The sequence below is a fragment of the Galendromus occidentalis genome, unplaced genomic scaffold, assembly GCF_000255335.2.
Source record: "Galendromus occidentalis unplaced genomic scaffold, Mocc_1.1 scf7180000077504, whole genome shotgun sequence".
In the NCBI taxonomy this organism is placed as follows: Eukaryota; Metazoa; Arthropoda; class Arachnida; order Mesostigmata; family Phytoseiidae; genus Galendromus; species Galendromus occidentalis.
The window spans coordinates 279727-297808 of record NW_003805492.1 but is presented as its reverse complement, the minus strand read 5'-3'; the positions used below and the strand labels follow the sequence as shown (position 1 = coordinate 297808).

At 50.2% G+C, this 18082-nt stretch overlaps 2 protein-coding genes across 2 annotated transcripts; both read left to right on the top strand.

The window, feature by feature from the left end:
* The first annotated feature begins 2230 nt into the window (after nt 1–2230).
* On the top strand, nt 2231–10392 carry LOC100908284 (mitochondrial sodium/calcium exchanger protein). Its single transcript, XM_003746839.2, has 16 exons — nt 2231–2397; nt 5629–5781; nt 5895–5947; nt 6066–6123; nt 6270–6378; nt 6738–6899; nt 7029–7217; nt 7349–7411; nt 7554–7829; nt 8004–8194; nt 8304–8411; nt 8524–8656; nt 8755–8954; nt 9083–9239; nt 9395–9465; nt 9574–10392. The coding sequence occupies exons 1-16, from the start codon at nt 2362–2364 to the stop codon at nt 9763–9765; spliced, it is 2151 nt and encodes a 716-aa protein (XP_003746887.1). The 5' UTR covers nt 2231–2361; the 3' UTR covers nt 9766–10392.
* A 2525-nt stretch (nt 10393–12917) lies between these two features.
* Nucleotides 12918–14139, top strand: LOC100902324 (elongation of very long chain fatty acids protein 1-like). Its single transcript, XM_003746804.2, has one exon. The coding sequence runs from the start codon at nt 12998–13000 to the stop codon at nt 13823–13825; it is 828 nt and encodes a 275-aa protein (XP_003746852.1). The 5' UTR covers nt 12918–12997; the 3' UTR covers nt 13826–14139.
* Nucleotides 14140–18082: the final 3943 nt, after the last annotated feature.

The window sequence follows — 18082 nt, the reverse complement described above, 5'->3', positions numbered from 1 at the left end:
AACTCGGAGTCGTTGGCCCTGCATCGAACTGTTCACGTATCAAAGTTCAGTCGCAGAGTTCATTCATATGATGATGCGGCCGATAACTTCGGCGCTGTCCGGCTTCTTGTCAACATGGACTCACGTGACATCATATCCGGAAGCAGAAAAGCTCCTTTAAGGAGCTATCAACTGTTTACTGTGACCTCTTAGCTATCGACTGGGGAACGACTAGAACGTATCGGAGGAAACCAGGAGAGGGATCATCTATTCATTTTCGAGGGTAAATCGATGAGCGGCTTCAATCGAATTGAGGGACAATGAACTGACCGGAAACTCCCTATCAATTTAGGCCGAAGACTGCTGTAAGGGAGCACGTATAATAGGGCCACCCTCGAGTCATCGGAGTGAAATTCTGCTGCGGAGCCCAGATGGTTTTTCGCCTTGGCATCCGCTATTCTCTTCACCCATAGAACAGAATAATATATCCCGAGATTCTCGCCGAAGCTCCCGACCTGGAACAAGTAAGGGCTTCGACGTGCTGTCGAACGACCTTCGGCCAGTTGACATCTATGTAAATATGCAATGCTACCTGTTAATTGGGAACCCAAAGAACGAGCTTGTCGGTGCGACGACGTCGAGCTTTGTGGTATGCGATTGTTCCGGAGCATCCGTAAATTGCGACAGACATACGCGGAGCATTGTGAGTTGTGATCACGGGGACTAGAAAATATGTCTCGACTCCTGCTACGCTGCGAAAATCACTCTTAGTTGGATCCTCTTGTTTTACGATCCATCGTAGCAGCAGAACCAAGGCGTTGACCAAATCAGTGAAGTCGTGACAGCCGGTCGCCAGTGCTGCGCTGCGGAGAAAGTTCTATTGGAAACATAGAAATCCATTAGAGTGGTGTCTTCATGGTTCACGAGGACGGGCAAGGAGCTGTGTGGTATGTCCATAAACTACTACTCGAGGGCTTTCGGGTCCTACAGCGACGTAAGTGAGTCCTAGGCCAAACCCGAAGTGGTATGCCTCTTCTGGCTAAAAATCGCCCCGCATATTGATGACTGAATCGCAACCGAGATGATAGGTCCCAATGATTTGATCCAGGGTCGGAAATCGGTCTGAGCGGTTCGCATTCCAAGCCTAAATGCCTTTTTCTCCAGTTTACGATTCCGGTGGTCGGTTGCGAACGATCTCAGCCAGTGTTATTCACCTGGAACTAAATCATCTCCTCCCTTGATGCAAGCGTTCAAGGTGACTCGCTCAGGCTGACGAGAACCGAAGGAATGCCCCTTCCTCCTCATCGGGGAAAAAATCGTCACCCGATTCGATTCTATCGAGTCTGTTCCCGAGTCTATCGATCCCGCGGTGATTTTCCTTTAAAGCTTCAATCATCTATGGAGTACTTCCGAAGGCTTCCTCATCAGAACCTTCGCCCTTCGGGGAAATTCTCTCCATTTGAGTGCCATAACCCGGAAGTCGATATCGGCGAAATGAGTCACGTCACCGTGAACTGGAAAGCGAGTTGGATATTATTTGACTCATGTACCTGAATTCCCTCTGGAACAATTCATCTGGACGTTCGCTCGAGGAGATAAATATTCGACCAATCCTCTTTGACCATCTGCGGAGCCGAGGCTCGAATGTCGCAGGTCGTCACTTCGACACCACAGAAACACTGCGTCGCACAGCTTGGAAGTCATGTCTCGAAATAATGGCGGTGACTAATAGACCGGGAACATATGGGAAGGTTCCGCTCCATGACGCGAATGCTGTCTCGAGTAGTTCTCTTGGGGAAAAATCTCATCCCAGGAAATGAAGAGGTCAAGCTTATTTGCAGTATAAGGAAGGATCCATCAGATCTTCGGATTGGGCCGAAATCGAGATTTATAGACCACGTCCTCTGGCTTGGAGGCGGTAGCCACCGGTGACGCCATGAAACATGCTATGGCGTCACCTGCCGTCGTTGTATCCAGAAAGAAAAGAACGATGTTCCTCGGAGAGAGAGAGAGAGTAGCCCAAAAGTCGAGTCAAGCAATCCTGCCCTTTGGGAACCGGTCGGGCTCGTAAAATTGCAGCCTTGATTTCATTCCTCCGGCGCTGCTGGTTTAGATAAGTATCTCCCGGGAATCTATCCAAAGGGAGTTCCGCCGTTCAAACTTATCCCTGGTCCACTAAATCCTGCAAGCAGGCTTAGTACAGATGAATGGTCTCTAAGTCTTAAAGAGATTCCACGCCACTCCTTGCAACCGTCGGTACAACTTGTTGTGAACCCGTTCAGCGGATCAGCGGCTTCAGTGGCCGACGGCAGACCATCCTGTGCGTTTTTTTTGTGTGATCCTACATCAGAAATCGGAACTCGTGTCGCATGAACCACGATAATGGATTTAGTTCATACGGATCATGAGGATATTCCGGTAAATATATCAGATATCTCCCTGGTGATATCGATTCATCCAAACAAATGGCTCTGAAAGCTTCTTTTCAACATTTAAAATTGAAAGAGTGAATGCTCGATGATATCCGAAGTATTCTCGACGCTGGCGGATCAGGCTGCGCAGGACCGGGTGTGAGATATCATCATTCCCCCCTATGCTCCTCAGCTGCCACGAGTGAGCCTGGAAGGGTTGTGATTGTAGTTTATGCCATGAGCGATTCAATCCGACTGGGAAAGGTCGCAGGATACTCTCTGCGCAGGTTCTCGACTCTCGATGCATATCGAGCTCGAGCTTAATCGACTGACCATGGTACCTTCGCGAACCTAATCTCCAATCGATGGACGGAGCGCCGGGAATGTGATCCTCGGGTGTTCTTGGGGATCTTGATTGATTGCGAGAGGAGACCACCATCGAACGAGTACTGACTCGTTCGAGCTTTGCACTACTTTCCAATAGAGATTCTACTTCGGCATTCCCTCCGAGTTTCGGAATCGATCAAGTGCGGGTGATCAAGAGCGAAAAGTACGGCTCTCCTCGGAGAAATGGAAGCATTGGAGAGAGGCATGATCGTGCCGATACGACCGGATCTTGGACATTTGTCTCCGATCGTCGCCCAAACATATTCCCGCGATGTCCACGCCGAGCATCGTGATGCTACCCTCCGACCGACCGCTAGAGCATGGCGAGAGGAGTTCATGGGAATTCACGCGAATCATGAATCAGTGCGAGAGAACTGAGGCCACTATGGGATGAGTCAGTGGATTATTTTCGAAAAGCGGTAAATCATGCATAATTCGGGGAGAAATTCTTCAACGGAGGATCCGGTCCTCCCCGATCCTGGAGTGGAATTGAATCATACAAAACGCAACAACTCCAACGGAAACGAGACGGACGGCAACTCTACCGTGCTGCCGTGAAGCACATAATTATTCCAATCGTGGTGGATGGAAGTTCTCTTTAAACCCTACGATACCGACAAACCCCGTAATCACGGTCCATATTGTACCCCGAAATTCAGGCAACCGTGTGACGCTCCGCTACGGAGCATCGGGCGGGCCGTGGGGAGACGAGAACCCGCCCATGAAAGTTGATCGTGGCCGAGCGTCAATGACTCTAGTAGAGACTATTCGGCACTAGAAGTTTAAATTTCACGGACTTTTTCAGTGGTCTCGAATGGCTCTCGGTTTGCGTATCTGTGCTGCGTGATCAGCTGATTGACTGAGACGGATCTCTAAATGGGGACATCGCGAGTGACCGATCGAATCGATCTGCGAGTCAACTGCGGCCCATTCATGGAGGAGAGCGTCAGAGCTATCAGAGGCACCTGTCCCGCTTCGCAAGTTAGTTTTAGCCGCGCCGGAGCACCAGATCAATGTCACTCAAGGGAGAAAAGCACAGCTTCACGCGACCCCATTCAGAAAACTGCACGGAAAACTTGACAGTTGAGGAATCTGCCGAACTCATCAGATGCCACGGATGAACTGGCATGGCACGCTGATCGCCTAAAGTCAGAGTATAGAGAGCAAATATTGACGGTGAGGAGAGAGCGAAAATGATTGAGCAGACCTCGATGCCGGCCAGACCGGCGAAGCCGATTCGTCTGGACTGCTACTCTCAACTTCAGTGCGCGCAGTGAGACATGCAACAGCCATTTCCAGCAGCGGCCCGCAAATCCGAGTTGTTCCACCCGTGATCGCCATCGGACTGCGGAAACTGAGGGACTTCGTCGGGACCAAGGCCGTTCGCGAGTGGCGACAGGGAATTTCGCTCTCTGTGTGCGAGCTGGTCGCTTTGCCTCCTAAGAAGTTTGATCAGCCGCTTGTCGCGCACTCCTAAAACGGAACACTCTCTAACAGAAAAGACGACTTCTGTGACGAACTCTCTGGAATCCGCACCAGAAGGTGCGCCTAAGGAGATGACCCGCTGATGGACACTTGATCTTGCCTACACAGGCTCCTTCGGACAATCATGTGGATCTTCAAAGTTGGGGTGAGCATCCGAATCCGCGGGCTTTTTATCGAGAGAATCACTTCCGATAGTGATCATGCAGTGGTGAAAGATTCCTATCGGAATCGCGATTGTGTGATCGGAAATAGTCGTCCAGCTCGCCGAAGTCAAGTGATGCTCCTAGTTCTCGCTGTGGATCCTTGTCCCCGTCTGAGCGATGGAGCTCGACTGGGCTAGCTATTGGACGATGGCCTCCCGACGCTAATCACCGCACCGGGGAGCACATGGCAGCGGAGCGTCGCAGAGTGGATGTCGGAAATTGCGGCGAGCGGCAGACTCATGATTTGTCTAGAGAGCTTTTCGGATGAAAAAGTCCCAGAGGAGGCCACCGGTATCTTCGGTCATCGAATTATGGAGTGCTGTCGCGGTGACCAGAGATCAGGAACTCGGTTGTTTACGGTGATGTTCGACAGAAATAACATGTTTCGTCGATCATCGTCGGCTCGAGTTCGCGGAAGTGGATTCAAACATCTCAAATATGTGTTAATGTGTTCATTATTTAGCGGAGACGGGCGCCGCGATCGCTCCCGGAACGGACTGATTCGCTTTAGGAATCGATTGTATCCCCAAGCTTGGAACGAGCCACGATGTTTCTCAACGAGGGGATAGTATATCTTAAGACATTTTTCAATGTATAATAAACGAGCTCCCGTTCGAAGTACTTCGAGCTGCTTCGGGAGTTCATACAAGCTATTCCGATCCCCGTCGTGTTGTGCGAGAGTGTCGCGTGCGTAGCTTGAAGTGGACAGAGACACTGTCCGTGTCAGGCGGAAGGATCGTGTCGGCAATAATATGCGAACTCGGCGGGTTTTCTGTTGGCTCGCTCGAGTCCAACAATGTCGATAACGGGATCGATTTACAGTAATGACCGGACAAACGACAGCGTCGGACGCCGAGTCTAGCTCTCGGAATGTTTGCGAGGAGCACACAAGATCTGAGTCAATGACGCTGCTTTGAGCTGGCTTTGTGATTTTATGTAACCACTCCTCCGAAAGAGGGAAAAACAAGATCGCGAGACTTCCTGTCGCACGGCTTGTTGGGAGCCGCACTCGACCTTGCGAATTCGGCCTTCGAACAGGGAGCTTGAGCACGCTTCGCCGCCGTAGTCTGCGAGCTTCCGGACATGGACGATGAAAGCCGAACACCGCCGAACCTCGCTCTCGGGGCCTAGGTCGTCCTGAACGATTGCTCATTTCATTTCAGTGTGAGGAGGTTCACAATGTCGATTGGGCCCAACAATGTGAATTCATCATCAACAACACAGAATGCCATTCAGACGAGAATTTTATAGCATACTCGACATTCGTGTACTGCACGTTCGGTTCTGGGACTGTGATCCCACCGCTTGTCATCTTGGTAAGAGAATAGTTCTCGAGCTCGATGCTCGTGTTCTGTCTTCCCCCCTCTCGATACTAAATGATCAACCCGCAATCGCCGTGACGATCGACGCTCAGTGACTTATTCCTCAGGCCGTCGGTTTGATTCTACTGTTCATCGCTCTCGGAGTGACCGCCGACGACTTGTGAGTAACATTCTTCGAACGTCCCACGATCCGAGATGAGTTAATTAGAATCGATCGAATCCATTCGTATAATTATAATATCCGCATCGATCAGCAATAAAGAACAACTCCATCTCAGCCTCACTCCGTCGCTGATTTCCATATCGAAGACTCTGCGGCTGTCTCAGAACATCGCGGTAAGCCTTACCTATACGCATCTTCTGATCTACTCGAGTCAAGAGCTCGTCAAATAATTCCGCACGACAGAGTTCACATCGATCCTTCCCGGGATTCCCCACCAGAAAACCTTTTCCGATCTCAACGACAAACATGACGTTTCCAGGGCGTTACGCTTCTCGCGTTCGGGAATGGCGCTCCGGACATCATCTCGTCGATTGCGGGTGTGGGACAAGCACGTCCTGCTCTCGTGGTCGGAGAGTTATTGGGTGCAGGTGAGTCATCGATCTCTGGTTCGGCAACAGCATTGCATGAATAGATCGATTTTTCCATGATTGATTGCCGACACGCGCAAGTGAGCGAGTCACGTCGGCCACCGAAATCATGATTCCCGATTAAAACATATTTGGTTTCGATTGTTCCTGTCATTGTAGCAGACGTAAGCCGACCTCTTTAGGGAATCTCATGAATCAAGTTCAAGGAGAAATTCAGATTGTTCCTCGGAGGCCCCATTTCGAATTGCTCTGGTGGTCTCCTCGGAAGTCTACAGAGTATCCCGGAGAAACTTTCGAACTATGCTTGGACCAGCGAGGCGATAGCGAGCCGGATGGATTCCGACTGATTCTTTTTATAGGTACCTTCGTGACCTGCGTCGTCGTGGGGAGCATTTGTCTCACGCAGAACTTCAAGATCATGGAGAGGCCTTTCCTTCGTGACATCATATTCTACATAGGAGCCACCTATTGGGCTTTTTGCGTCTTCTACAAGCAGAAGATCACTCTTTTTACATCAATCGGTGAGTTTTCTTCTTCTCGAGCCGATTCGGAAGCGAGTGATCAAGTGCCTTAGACGACAAAAAGGTCCGGGAACAGGGATTACCCCCGAGGATCCCGCTCATATTCTCTCACTCGCTCTGTCGGAATAGGCTTCATCGTTGTTTACCTCGTCTACATCGTCGTGGTCGTTGTGTCCTCAATCATCTATCAAAGGCACAAGGCAAAACTGCTGGAGAAAGAACAGCGTGGGACCTCACAAGAGGCATTCACTGATCTGAGACGTCAAATCAACTCTATTTCGAATACACTTGACTTCATCGACGGTCTCCCGAAGTCAGGTGAGTGTTCGGATTCTCGCCTCGCTCTCCGCAACGTTTTCCTCCCGAGAACCCCGACGAGAGCTCGGTCTCTCCCTGAAGCAGATTGCGGAATCGGTAGCAGCTGTATAATCCTCTGTATCGTCTTGCAGTTGAAGTCGTTGAAGGAGCGGAGATGCCCGATGATCCGGAGTTTGTGGGACTCGTATTGCGACGTGAGTCCTGGGATTTCTCGATGATCTAGGAGAGATCCAGCTTCCCTCCAATTTTTCTCCTCCGATCATTTTCTATGGAATAGCTTTTTGTGTCTCCTTCCGACAGACGCAACCAGGCTGACGGACGAGTTTTGCTTTCCAGGATCGAGCTTCCGAAATTACGTTCGTAGACGAAAAACGACACTGTCAGGAAACCGTTCGAGATCGAACTCACGAGCCTCGGGACGCTCCACGCCAGGGAACTCGAGGGTGAATTCACGAGCTAACTCTCGAGCGAACTCCAGAACCAACTCCATTTCGTCCACGTGCCGATCACGTGCGAACAGCGTGCTGAGGAGACCAAGCGAACCCAAACCAAATCAACTCACACCTAATTATGGATTCGACAACCCAGTTTTCACCGTAACTGCCGCTACTCGTGAGTTTTCCTGGTTTTTCAGCGTCCAGTTTTCCCGGCAATTCTGTGTGTAGTTTTTCCAGGTCTGCTCCCAGGACACGTCTTTCTGAGACGGTCTTCGTCCGAACGGATTAGGGGAGGAGCGACGAGCATCGCGGGAGACGGCATCTACTCTGACACATAAAACCCTTGCAGCCACAGCCACCCCCCGGACCGAGTTCAAATTTCCGACGAATGGGGACTTATCGCACAGTTTTTCTGGGGAATTCGCCGAGAAGAGGACGCTCGATATAGACCGTTCGTTGTCCAATGGAACGAGAGGGACTCAAAATATGGACTATCCAGAGGACCCAGATGCGCTCGATGGAGGCGCGGAGGAAGAAAAGGTCTGTCGCATCACACTTTCTCATTTCGAGCCATCGAGGAGACGCGATCAGCGTTCGCGCCTGGATCATAGGGGCTTCTTCAATATTTCATCCAATATTCACTTTGCAGGTCGTAGAGCTCCAGCCTTTCGAGGAGTTTCTCACGCAAATATCACCGATCGATGCGGAAGATTGGGAAGGGATGAGCTGGTTCTGGCGTGGGTTCACTCTGGTGAAGGTCGGTGAGACAAAATCTCTCACACTGAATGAACTCATCTATGTAGAATGCAAATCAAGGAGTTCTGATCCCTGATGCACACCTCACGATAAGGATTTTTTATTCGACGCAGGCTCCACTGTATATCATTCTGGCGCTGACGACGCCCGTCAAGGACAACGACAATCATAAAAACAACTGGTGTCGTTTATTGAATGTCCTGCACTGCGTCACGTCACCTTTGGCGCTTTGCTTCGTTTCTCAGAGTGAGCGCTCGAACTAGTTTTCGTCCTGTTCTTCAATCATTATCAAAAACCATTAAAAGTATCTGGATTCGATTTACGATTTTCCGCTCTCTCCGCAGCATACGCGAGTACTGTGGGTGACGAACTTCCCGTTCCTGCGTTGGTCTTCATAGGTGGACTCTGCTTAGCTGCACTCGTGTTCTTCACATCTAAACATGAAGAGCCCCCGGTATATCACTCCGTGTACGCTTTCGTTGGCTTCGTCGTATCAGTCTCGTGGGTGTACGTCGTCGCTAATGAAGTCGTTTCACTCCTCAAGGTTTGTCCCTAGTTTTTTGACGCTCCCGGAGGCCCGGGACTTGAAATTAAGGAGCATCGGGGGATAGAAGGTGATTAATACCTCTGATTGAAAGTCAACTGATCCTGACTGATAATACGCTCTTACAGACGTTCGGCATAGTTCTCAAATTGACGGACGCCTTCTTGGGGATGACAGTTCTCGCGTGGGGGAATTCGATCGGGGATTTTATCGCGAACTTGTCGGTGGCACGCCAAGGCTATCCGCGAATGGCTATCTCTGCTTGTTTCGGCGGACCCCTTCTGAGTGAGTTTGGAACGAATTGTATGGTGATGGATATGGGCGAAATCAGCACTGAGTACTCGCCTATGTGGTCAATGATCAACTCATCTCTATAAGGGAAGTTTCATTGAACACATCACGATTCTCCTGGACTTTTCTGGATGAACAATATTTTTCAGACCTCCTGCTCGGATTCGGACTGCCATACACTTACAAACTACTCAGCGAATCTGACGAGAGCTACATATCGGTGAGTTCGAGCCCAACTTATTCCCATGGGCGCCGCGGCCCTGTCGGTGCATTTATTCCGCTCATATCATCATTAGCCGTTCAAGCCTCACAGAATTTTCTTCCCTAGCTCGAGTACAAATGGATCATCGGGTTGCTGTACGCCACTGTTTGCCAATCACTTGTGTCTACCATGGTCGTTCTGTTCATTTTGGGGTTCGAATCTCGAAAAGAATTTGGTTTCTACTTGATTCTGTTGTACGTTGTATTTTTCCTCGTGACCGTGGTCGTGGAGATCACAGGGTCCACGCCGGCGGCTTAATCGAGCTACGGAATGCGACCGAGGTTCCAAATGCACTACAACACAAAGCAGTGATTGTTATCCATACTGATCACATGAAAGTGAATGATAAGCGGAGGACTCTCGGCTTGGTAGCGCGAGACTCGCAATCTCCGACTCGGAACTTGGCCATTCGTTCCCCAGTCGTTGCCAGCCTCCGAGCAGAGATAGGTTCCTCCGGGGTGATCAATAACACCGGAACGAGTCGAGTGTTAGCAAGTAAGGGCAGGATCTGTTGTGAGCAGGTATTTTGGCAGCGGAAGTATTTATGTTAGATAATCCCGATAAATTAGGCGTATCTCCTGTACAGAAATGCGAGGCGTCCTTCCCGAAGTCGAGCGTTTCTGCCGACAATCGAGTCCTCGTCGATCCTATAACGAAAGGTCTACTCTACTCTACTCGAAAGCGGATTCCAGTATGTTCCGCTATCTGATTGTTAATTTGATGCATGGTGACGAGGCGCGAACACGAGTGTGATAGTCCCACCGAGAGTTCCCGCCCATGACAGGAAAAATGTACAAATTCTGTGGATTTGATACTGCTGACCCTTACATGCTTGATGGTTCTGATTGATATCTATTTATGTATCTGATATTTATACTGTATTTATGTGTAGGAATAAAGCTTATTCATTTCTCATAATTCAGATACGATTGAGAAGTCTGAGCTGACGGAATAAGTTTGCCAAGAAGCTAGCTGGAATAAGCGTGCGGCTCGTGGTTGTTTCATTCTGCAATTGTCTCCCGCGGCGTCGTGCGGCGTGGGCTCCTCCTTCGCCGAAGCTTATTCGGCTTGGTTTTCCACAGATCGTCTCTCGCCTTGATGACAACTTTTTCGCTCTTGCGCTCGCTACGATTCGGAAAATTCATTATAGAATTAATATTGCTGCTGGACATCACGAAACCAGTTCGCTCGAGCGCTCCCATTCGGATACAGCGCCCGAACGGCGCCCTATTGAACGCTTCTCCGAATGAGAAGCATGCTGGGACAATATCCGATTGACGCTGACCAGAGAAGCAGGGAAGTTGAAGGAATTCTCGAGGCGAGGGTCACGCATTGAGCTTCCTCGGATGTTCTCTCGAGCGCCGATTCCTTCCGCTGAGCTCATATGCCGTCATTCGACATTGTAAGAAAAGATGAAGTTTGTTTCCAAGAGAAGACATCTCTCAATAGCAAAGCTGATCCAAATGCAGCTGTGTGACGTCAGTAAATGAAATCAGTCAGTTCGCTTTCCGCCGATCTAACATTCACTGACAAGGTTAACAGAAATACGAGTCAAGTTCTTGAATTGGGAATCTTCTTCAGACAGAAGACAGAAGATAAGCCGGGTCACCTATCGCAAATAACGTCATTCAAATCCGGTACTCGTCAGCCCACTGAGGAAGAGGATGCTTCAGGAAGCGATTGGTCTTTAACACTTTTTTTTTTCATGGTATTTCCGCTATCTGATCGGATCTCGAGCGCCCTTTGGGGTAGAAGCACAATAATTATGGAACTTCTGACAAGTGTGCACTCTCGGCCACAGGTTTCGAGAAGAGCAGGGACGCTTGTCGACAGAATATGGGGCCACTCCGTGGGCAGAAACCTAACCCTGATCCAGATCGCATGCATCATCCATTCCAGGTACCTTTCACATAAGTAATGCCTTTATAACGTTTGATGATTCAATTATGATGATGATACAAACGATAAATAAGGCACCGACGTCGGAACGCTTGTCCCCTCGACCCTGGTCCGGAAAAACCCGAACAGACTCGGAAATTCCTGTGGAGATCCTCTAATATGCCACTGAAGCTCGAGAATCGCTCGCGGTGGAGATGAATGGATGAGAAGCCTTCGTCTCAAAAATCTGAGACGAGCCTGGATATGGGCATCTTCCCCATTCCTCCAGCATACGATTCAGCTTGTTTCTAAAATGCAACGAAGAACTTGGTTTTTGATTTCGTCCAAGAACGCGATTCACTCATACTTCCTCTCCAGACACAGAGTTTTCCACCCGGCTGACTTGAGTCCCTGCGCTTCGCTTGCATATCATCTTATCATCATCCCGGGAAGCCCGGAATCTCCCCCGCGAACGCTTTCTGAATCTCGTTTCTCAAATCCTGCCGTTCCATCTGCGCTTACACAGAGCATAATTCAATACGCGCCCGATGGTTGAGAAGGCAAATGCCACGCATACAGGCAGAACATTTCGTGTCCAAGATTGGTAGCTGATGAAAAGCAGATGAACGTCTGCGGAGCCCCTGCAGCCAATGCTACTGGGACTATATCTAAGAGCAACTAGGAGCGGGCGGCGGAGTTTCCGAAGACGTATCGCTCAAGTACAGGGGCAGGTCGCAGACAACTGACCCAAATGCCTGTATTGATGCTTGTACGACAACGGGAACAACCATTGTTGCTGAATACATCGTTTCATCGATGTATTCATTCCTCATCTCGGGATCGCTCGAACACGCGGGATTTCGGAGATACAGTCATTTTGATTATATAAGACATTCCAAGCTACATATTTTTCTAATCCATAGAGTAGTATCTCATGTTCATTTATCAGGTGGATTGATTGAATTTCAATTTCCGGCTGCTCTCTCAGCCATGGAGTCGCTCGCTCCGTAAGTTCCTGTTTGCCAAGTTCTATCTATCACTCGACATGAGCTCCGTTCTGTCTCGCTGCTCCCGACACTCCCGATCTACTAGTTCGCGAGCCAAATTCGACTGAACAGAATATGAGAGCTACCTAATCGATCAGATTTCCGTTGGGGTTGAGATCAGCGTTAGTTGTGTATACATTGTAGCATGCCCCGCAGTAAGAGCCGGTTCAAGACATTGACCTTCTGTTAAGCAGTGCGCGCGGTATTTCTGAATTTATCGTGCTCGATCGAGCGATCGACTCTCGAGCTGTATTGCCGGAACACTGAAGATTCAAAGCGCTTTGTCGAACATGGACGTGATACTTTTCACGCGGACTAATCGACTGTATTCCATTTCATTGTGTGGTATCACGAGTCGCGGCTCATCCGGAAACCGTCCACAGTCGGCTTTCAGCTCTTTCCGACCTTGGGTGAGACCCTTTCAGCCAGGACTCCTTACCGGCTCCCCCTCTGTCGTTATAAGCCGCTGCTTCTCGTAAGGGTTCCGGTCACTGTGTTGGTTTACTCAGACGTCGGTGCCCACGGATATTACCATCAACTCTTGGCAAGCAAATCAGCCGGTGACAATGGCCGTCGAAGCTCCATACCAGGCCGACCACTCGTATCTGGGCTTGGTCATGAGCAAGGGTGACCCGCGAACTCGGGACTGGCCCATGATGGGCAGTCCCGTGTTCGTGGCCTCGATCCTGGTGGCCTATCTCTACTTCTGCATTAGTCTCGGACCTCGTTTCATGGAAAAACGCCAGGCGTTCAACATCCGCCCCATCGTGGTTTGCTATAACGTGATAATGGTCGGACTGAGCTTATTCTTTTGTATACTCACGCTCAAGTTGACGTACATCGGCCAGGAGATCGGGCCGTACGATGTGTTCTGCCAAGCCACCTCGCCTACGGATACTGTCCTCATGTGGTGGGGATGGTTCTACATGTTGACGAAGATCGGTGAACTGCTCGACACCGTGTTCTTCGTGCTCTTGAAGAAGAACAATCACATTTCGTTCCTCCACCTGCTCCATCACTCGCTCGCGCTCGCCACCGTTTGGATGGATATCAACAGCGGAATCACCGGTCAGGTTGCCATGTTCCCAATTCTCAACACTGCGGTGCACGTAGTAATGTACGGATACTACGGTCTCTCGGCACTGCCGCCCTCGATCAGACCCAACCTGTGGTGGAAAAAATACGTGACCCAGTTCCAGATCGCACAATTCTTCGCTCTGATGGTCCACGGTTTAATTCCAATCGTTCACGACTGCGGTTTCCCGAAAACCATGGCTTCATTGATGTTCCTTGAGGCTCTTCTGTTCACTTGCCTGTTCTCTGACTTCTACTACAAAAACTACATTAGGGGCCAAGACCAGAGATACCAGAGCAAGCCCGTCAAAGACCAATAGGTTCTTGTACATATATAAACATTTATATAAAAGCTATTTATTCACTCCGGACAAAGCTGCGGTGTCCTGTGACCGGTGATTCTCCTGAGGAGAAAAAGGATGCCGCAGGATGGAACCGCCCTGGTCTCGCTGTGGATTGAACGAAAAATGCGGGACGACGCTATTGGAATCCTCAAATGTCTGTCAAAAAAAAACTCGCTATGAACCGAGCCGGATGATTGCTGTATGTACTGCTATGAAACGAAAGCTTCAGAAAGCTCTTGAAGTTCGACGTGATACCGTTCAATGATTTACTCAAATAAAGCGCGTTGTACGATCGCAACTAATTCAATCCCGTCCCTCCTTAACGCTGTAAAGAGCTCTAGGCGCCATGCGACGCTAATCAGCCCGAAAACCCACAGACGCTTTGACGAAAGTATCGATCCACCACAGTGACGGATTGCGCGATAAACGCAGAATTACCGCATGTCCACAGTGTGGACATCGGAAGCACCTGCCGAAATCAGGGCATCGGTACACAGTCTTGATTGCTTCATTCAAATTCTATTTGCGCTCTATCCGTCAGGTGTCACGTTGCTATTCGTGGTGTGGGATGACCTTGCAAGCCGCGCCGGTTTTCCATGGAAGGGGTACCGGCTCCCCACACAGCCGAAGGCGGTCCCCCTTTGACGTACACTGTGCTAGGGCTCAGCCCTTGAATACACCGAAATCCGGAAATCTGCTCCGCGGGATCCAATCTCCCGGAGCAAAACGCAATCCACTGTACCGTGCGACGGTACGCCGCTATCGGCTCGGTGCCAGCTCGACGATGAGCGGTCTACACAGAGAGACCCGCCAACCGCCAATCATGCGCAAAAGCTCTGAAGGAGCGCATCGTACGCATCGAGTAAGCCTAGGCTCGCTCCTGACGAGAATCGTAGTCATTGTGGGAGCTTGATCGTGGTACCGCGGTTCGCGCCCCATGAGTCGCAATCAACTCCGCGGCCCGGAAGCGACGGGAGGGCTGCAAGCCTCGAGAGGAGCGGTCGGTCGAGGCGGCGCGGCTCTTGTGTACCAAATCTTCGAAGTCATGTAGAACTGTATCACCATCGACCGGGAGACTCGACGTCGCATGAGTAGGCTGCAGCAGCGTCCTGGGGTCCGAATCATTGAAGCGTTCGGTAAACGACGTCGGAGCAGATATTTCCGGAGTTATAGCCTTGTGTGGCGCTCAGTGACGCCAACATACACGCGGACTTCCTGGATGATCATCAAACGACGTCCATAGTTTGCGCCCTGGGCATTGACCGCCTGACAATGGAGCGCTTCCGGCCTTGCGCGCGGCTTGAGCTACGGATCTACCGCGCGCGTCTGTTGTATAACACGTTCACGTAAGACGCACATCCCGTACGACGACGCGACGGTCCTCATGAAGGTCCCGAGCTATGCCCTAATGAATCCGAAGAAGCCCACTCCGTCAGAACTGAAAGGGGCGACCCACTGTCGGGCCACTCATTCAGCCGAGTGAACAATTATTGTCAGTGTCTATGCAAATTGTTATTGCTTAATCTACCCAGATGGATGGATCATGGAGACAATAAGTAATTAAAGAGCGAGACGCGCTGGAAGTTTTCACTTTAGCAGGCCCAAGTCGGGATCCGTCCGACTGGAAACCTTGAGTCGAGCCGATGAAGAACGTCATTCGTTGCGCGAAATTATTGTGAGCCCTGCCCGTTTATCCCCGTTGCGGTATGCTCCGTACAGTGTCTGCAGTGATTGGAGCAATACACACAATGAAAAGTCAGCGTTGACTTTGTTTACGTAATGTGGAGAGAGTCGCTCGACACGGAAAAAGTTGACAAGATGTATGCGGATTACCACAATCCAGATAGAACGGGTCGGCGGCTACGACGATCGTCGCTTACGGATTTCACGACTATTCGGAACTTTCCGAATCGAGGTGGGAGTTATCCGCGAAGGAGTGAAATTGGCTCGAGTGTCACCCGGATGAAAAATTACAGCTAAAAACATTGTGGCATCGTTTCGGTCATTGATGTTGGTATCAGAGAGAAGCAGTCGTAAAGCCTCTCGGTTACACTTGCCGTGTGCGTGCAAGAACTTTTGTTAAGTATATATTTACGGCCGGCAGGACTCTTCCCTCCCCATCTGTTCATAAACACGGGTCATTGTCGGATTCGCGTCGCTCTCACTCGAATCGATAGATCCGTTCATCGGAGGCAGCGATAAGCAATTGCGGAACTTTCTTCGACGATCGAACCTTGAAATCGAACCCTTTCATTTGCCGCAAGGCTGATTTCGCCGCCCTGTGTTCCGATGACCTGTTTGAACTCCGGAGTTTGACGATCAGAATAGGTTGTACTTCCAAACCGAACGCCAGGACTCTCCCGGACTCGGTGCAAGGTGATTCGATGAGTTCGTACGCGATTCTGGTACCTGTACCATTCGGAGCGGATAGCGCTGGTTGTCGACCCAGGTCTTGACAGAATTTCCCGAGCAACGACGCGTCGCGGCGGCGAGGCAGAGCCAGTGTCATACGGCATTTGCCATACGCATAACTTGGAAGAGGAAAACGCCACCCGTTATGGGCAGAATTGCAACAACTGTTTCCGGCCATTACGGCTTACGTACGTGTCTTACTCGTCTTGTCTCCAGTAGAGCTTTTCATATTGACAGATCGTTTGTGCGCGAGTCGCTACCACATCTACTCAGGCCAGACGAGCAGGCTAGCTAGTGGTCGAAGAATGTCGTTTGAGGTGGATCACAACGAACGGTCTGCGACTGACGGACGCTAGGATTACGTTTTCCACAAAACAGCTTCCGCCAGTCGATGCTGAGCTGATGGAACGAAGACACACCCACGCGGCAAGACACCGTTAATCTGAAAACAAAGCAACCTGCCATGAAAAGATGCTGCCAATCGATAGGGTCCCGAAAAAAAACACTCCCTCGACGAAAAGGAATCGGGAGCCTTTGACAAGTAATCGTGAGAGATGCAAGACTAGTGGTGAAAAAACGATCGAGATGGTTTGATGAAATGGAGATCTAGGAAAGTACACCAGGTGTTATTCGTGGGTTACTCGCGTGGTGATCCCACGTCAATTATTCTTTGCTCGCTCAGAACCGCTGAACCTCGGCGTGAGAGCCTCGAGCCTGCGAATGCCCTCCCCTTGCTCGAGCTCCGTCGAAGCGCAAAACAAAGAGTCTTGTATGTTTCCATAGATGCAGTACAAGTAGGCAGTATATCGGTTTTCCAAGATATTTCAAAATATAGATCGAGATGGGGGACATGAAGGCTGTCATGAAATAGCGGAGCTAGTGTTGAGCAAAGCGTGTTCGGCCGAACCCCTCTGATGCAAGTCAAGCGTGGGGAGGCGGACAGTGTTAGTGGATGGCACTCTTGCCCACTTGGTGACCATTGCGAACGCTGCTCAGTTGAGAAATCGACCGGTCGGAAAGCGACGCCATCCATCTGCTCGACGGCTTTAGATAATGAACTTGTCGCTCAATATATGTCTCAACCATAAATGGGTGAAGAAAGCTTTCAGTCCCGCTGGTTTAATCGTATAGTTTCGACAGGTGGGGCCCTCAGCATCCGGTCCGTTGCATAGATATACTGGGTTTCACCCTCGCAACTGCGGTTCGAAATTCCCGGAACTCTTGCATCGTACGAGGACTTTTGAGTTCATGCTCAGAAGCAAGGTCGCTGATTGGATGAGGGAGGCGTTCGGAAACGAGAATGAATTTATTATTTTCGCCTGACTTGAGAAACCCCGAATAGGACGTAAATTCTCGCGGTCCGATGATGATAATCCCCACGCGAGCGGATCCTGCCGCGAAACGACAGCCGGGAATGCGGGAGGGGAACCGCGAATGACAACATTGATCCTTCATGCTTGTATCCAATATTTATCTAATGCAAGCAGTTGGCCCTGAAATAGGAGAAAAGGAGAAAGTTTCCCCCGGTTGATGAACTTTAGAAGACCGTCAGCAAGGCGTCCTGACCGCTCACGTCTCATACGCCGCGAGCCATCAACTTGCCGCGTGTTCTGTCGGTGTGTCAGAGCACCGGGCTAACAGTTTAGCTCCCTGGGCTCGCTCGACGTCGGAGCACTGATGCTTGCCCCGCTTCGTTAGCGAAGATTCTAAAAGATAACCGAACTTGGCCAAAGTTAGAACAAAAGGGCGAATCTTGCCTTCCGTATTCCGTAACGGACTTGTTCTAATGTTCATTCCTGTCACTGGTGTCCGGAAGTCGAG

What these genes read in the sequence shown, in the direction of transcription:
- LOC100902324 (XM_003746804.2), top strand. Translation starts at nt 12,998, where the DNA reads ATGGCCGTCGAAGCTCCATACCAGGCCGACCACTCGTATCTGGGCTTG.
- LOC100908284 (XM_003746839.2), top strand. Translation starts at nt 2,362, where the DNA reads ATGGATTTAGTTCATACGGATCATGAGGATATTCCG. An exon ending in CACTCTTTTTACATCAATCG is followed by an intron (nt 6,900 to 7,028) that starts GTGAGTTTTCTT and finishes CTGTCGGAATAG; the next exon opens with GCTTCATCGTTGTTTACCTC. An exon ending in TTTCGGCGGACCCCTTCTGA is followed by an intron (nt 9,240 to 9,394) that starts GTGAGTTTGGAA and finishes AATATTTTTCAG; the next exon opens with ACCTCCTGCTCGGATTCGGA.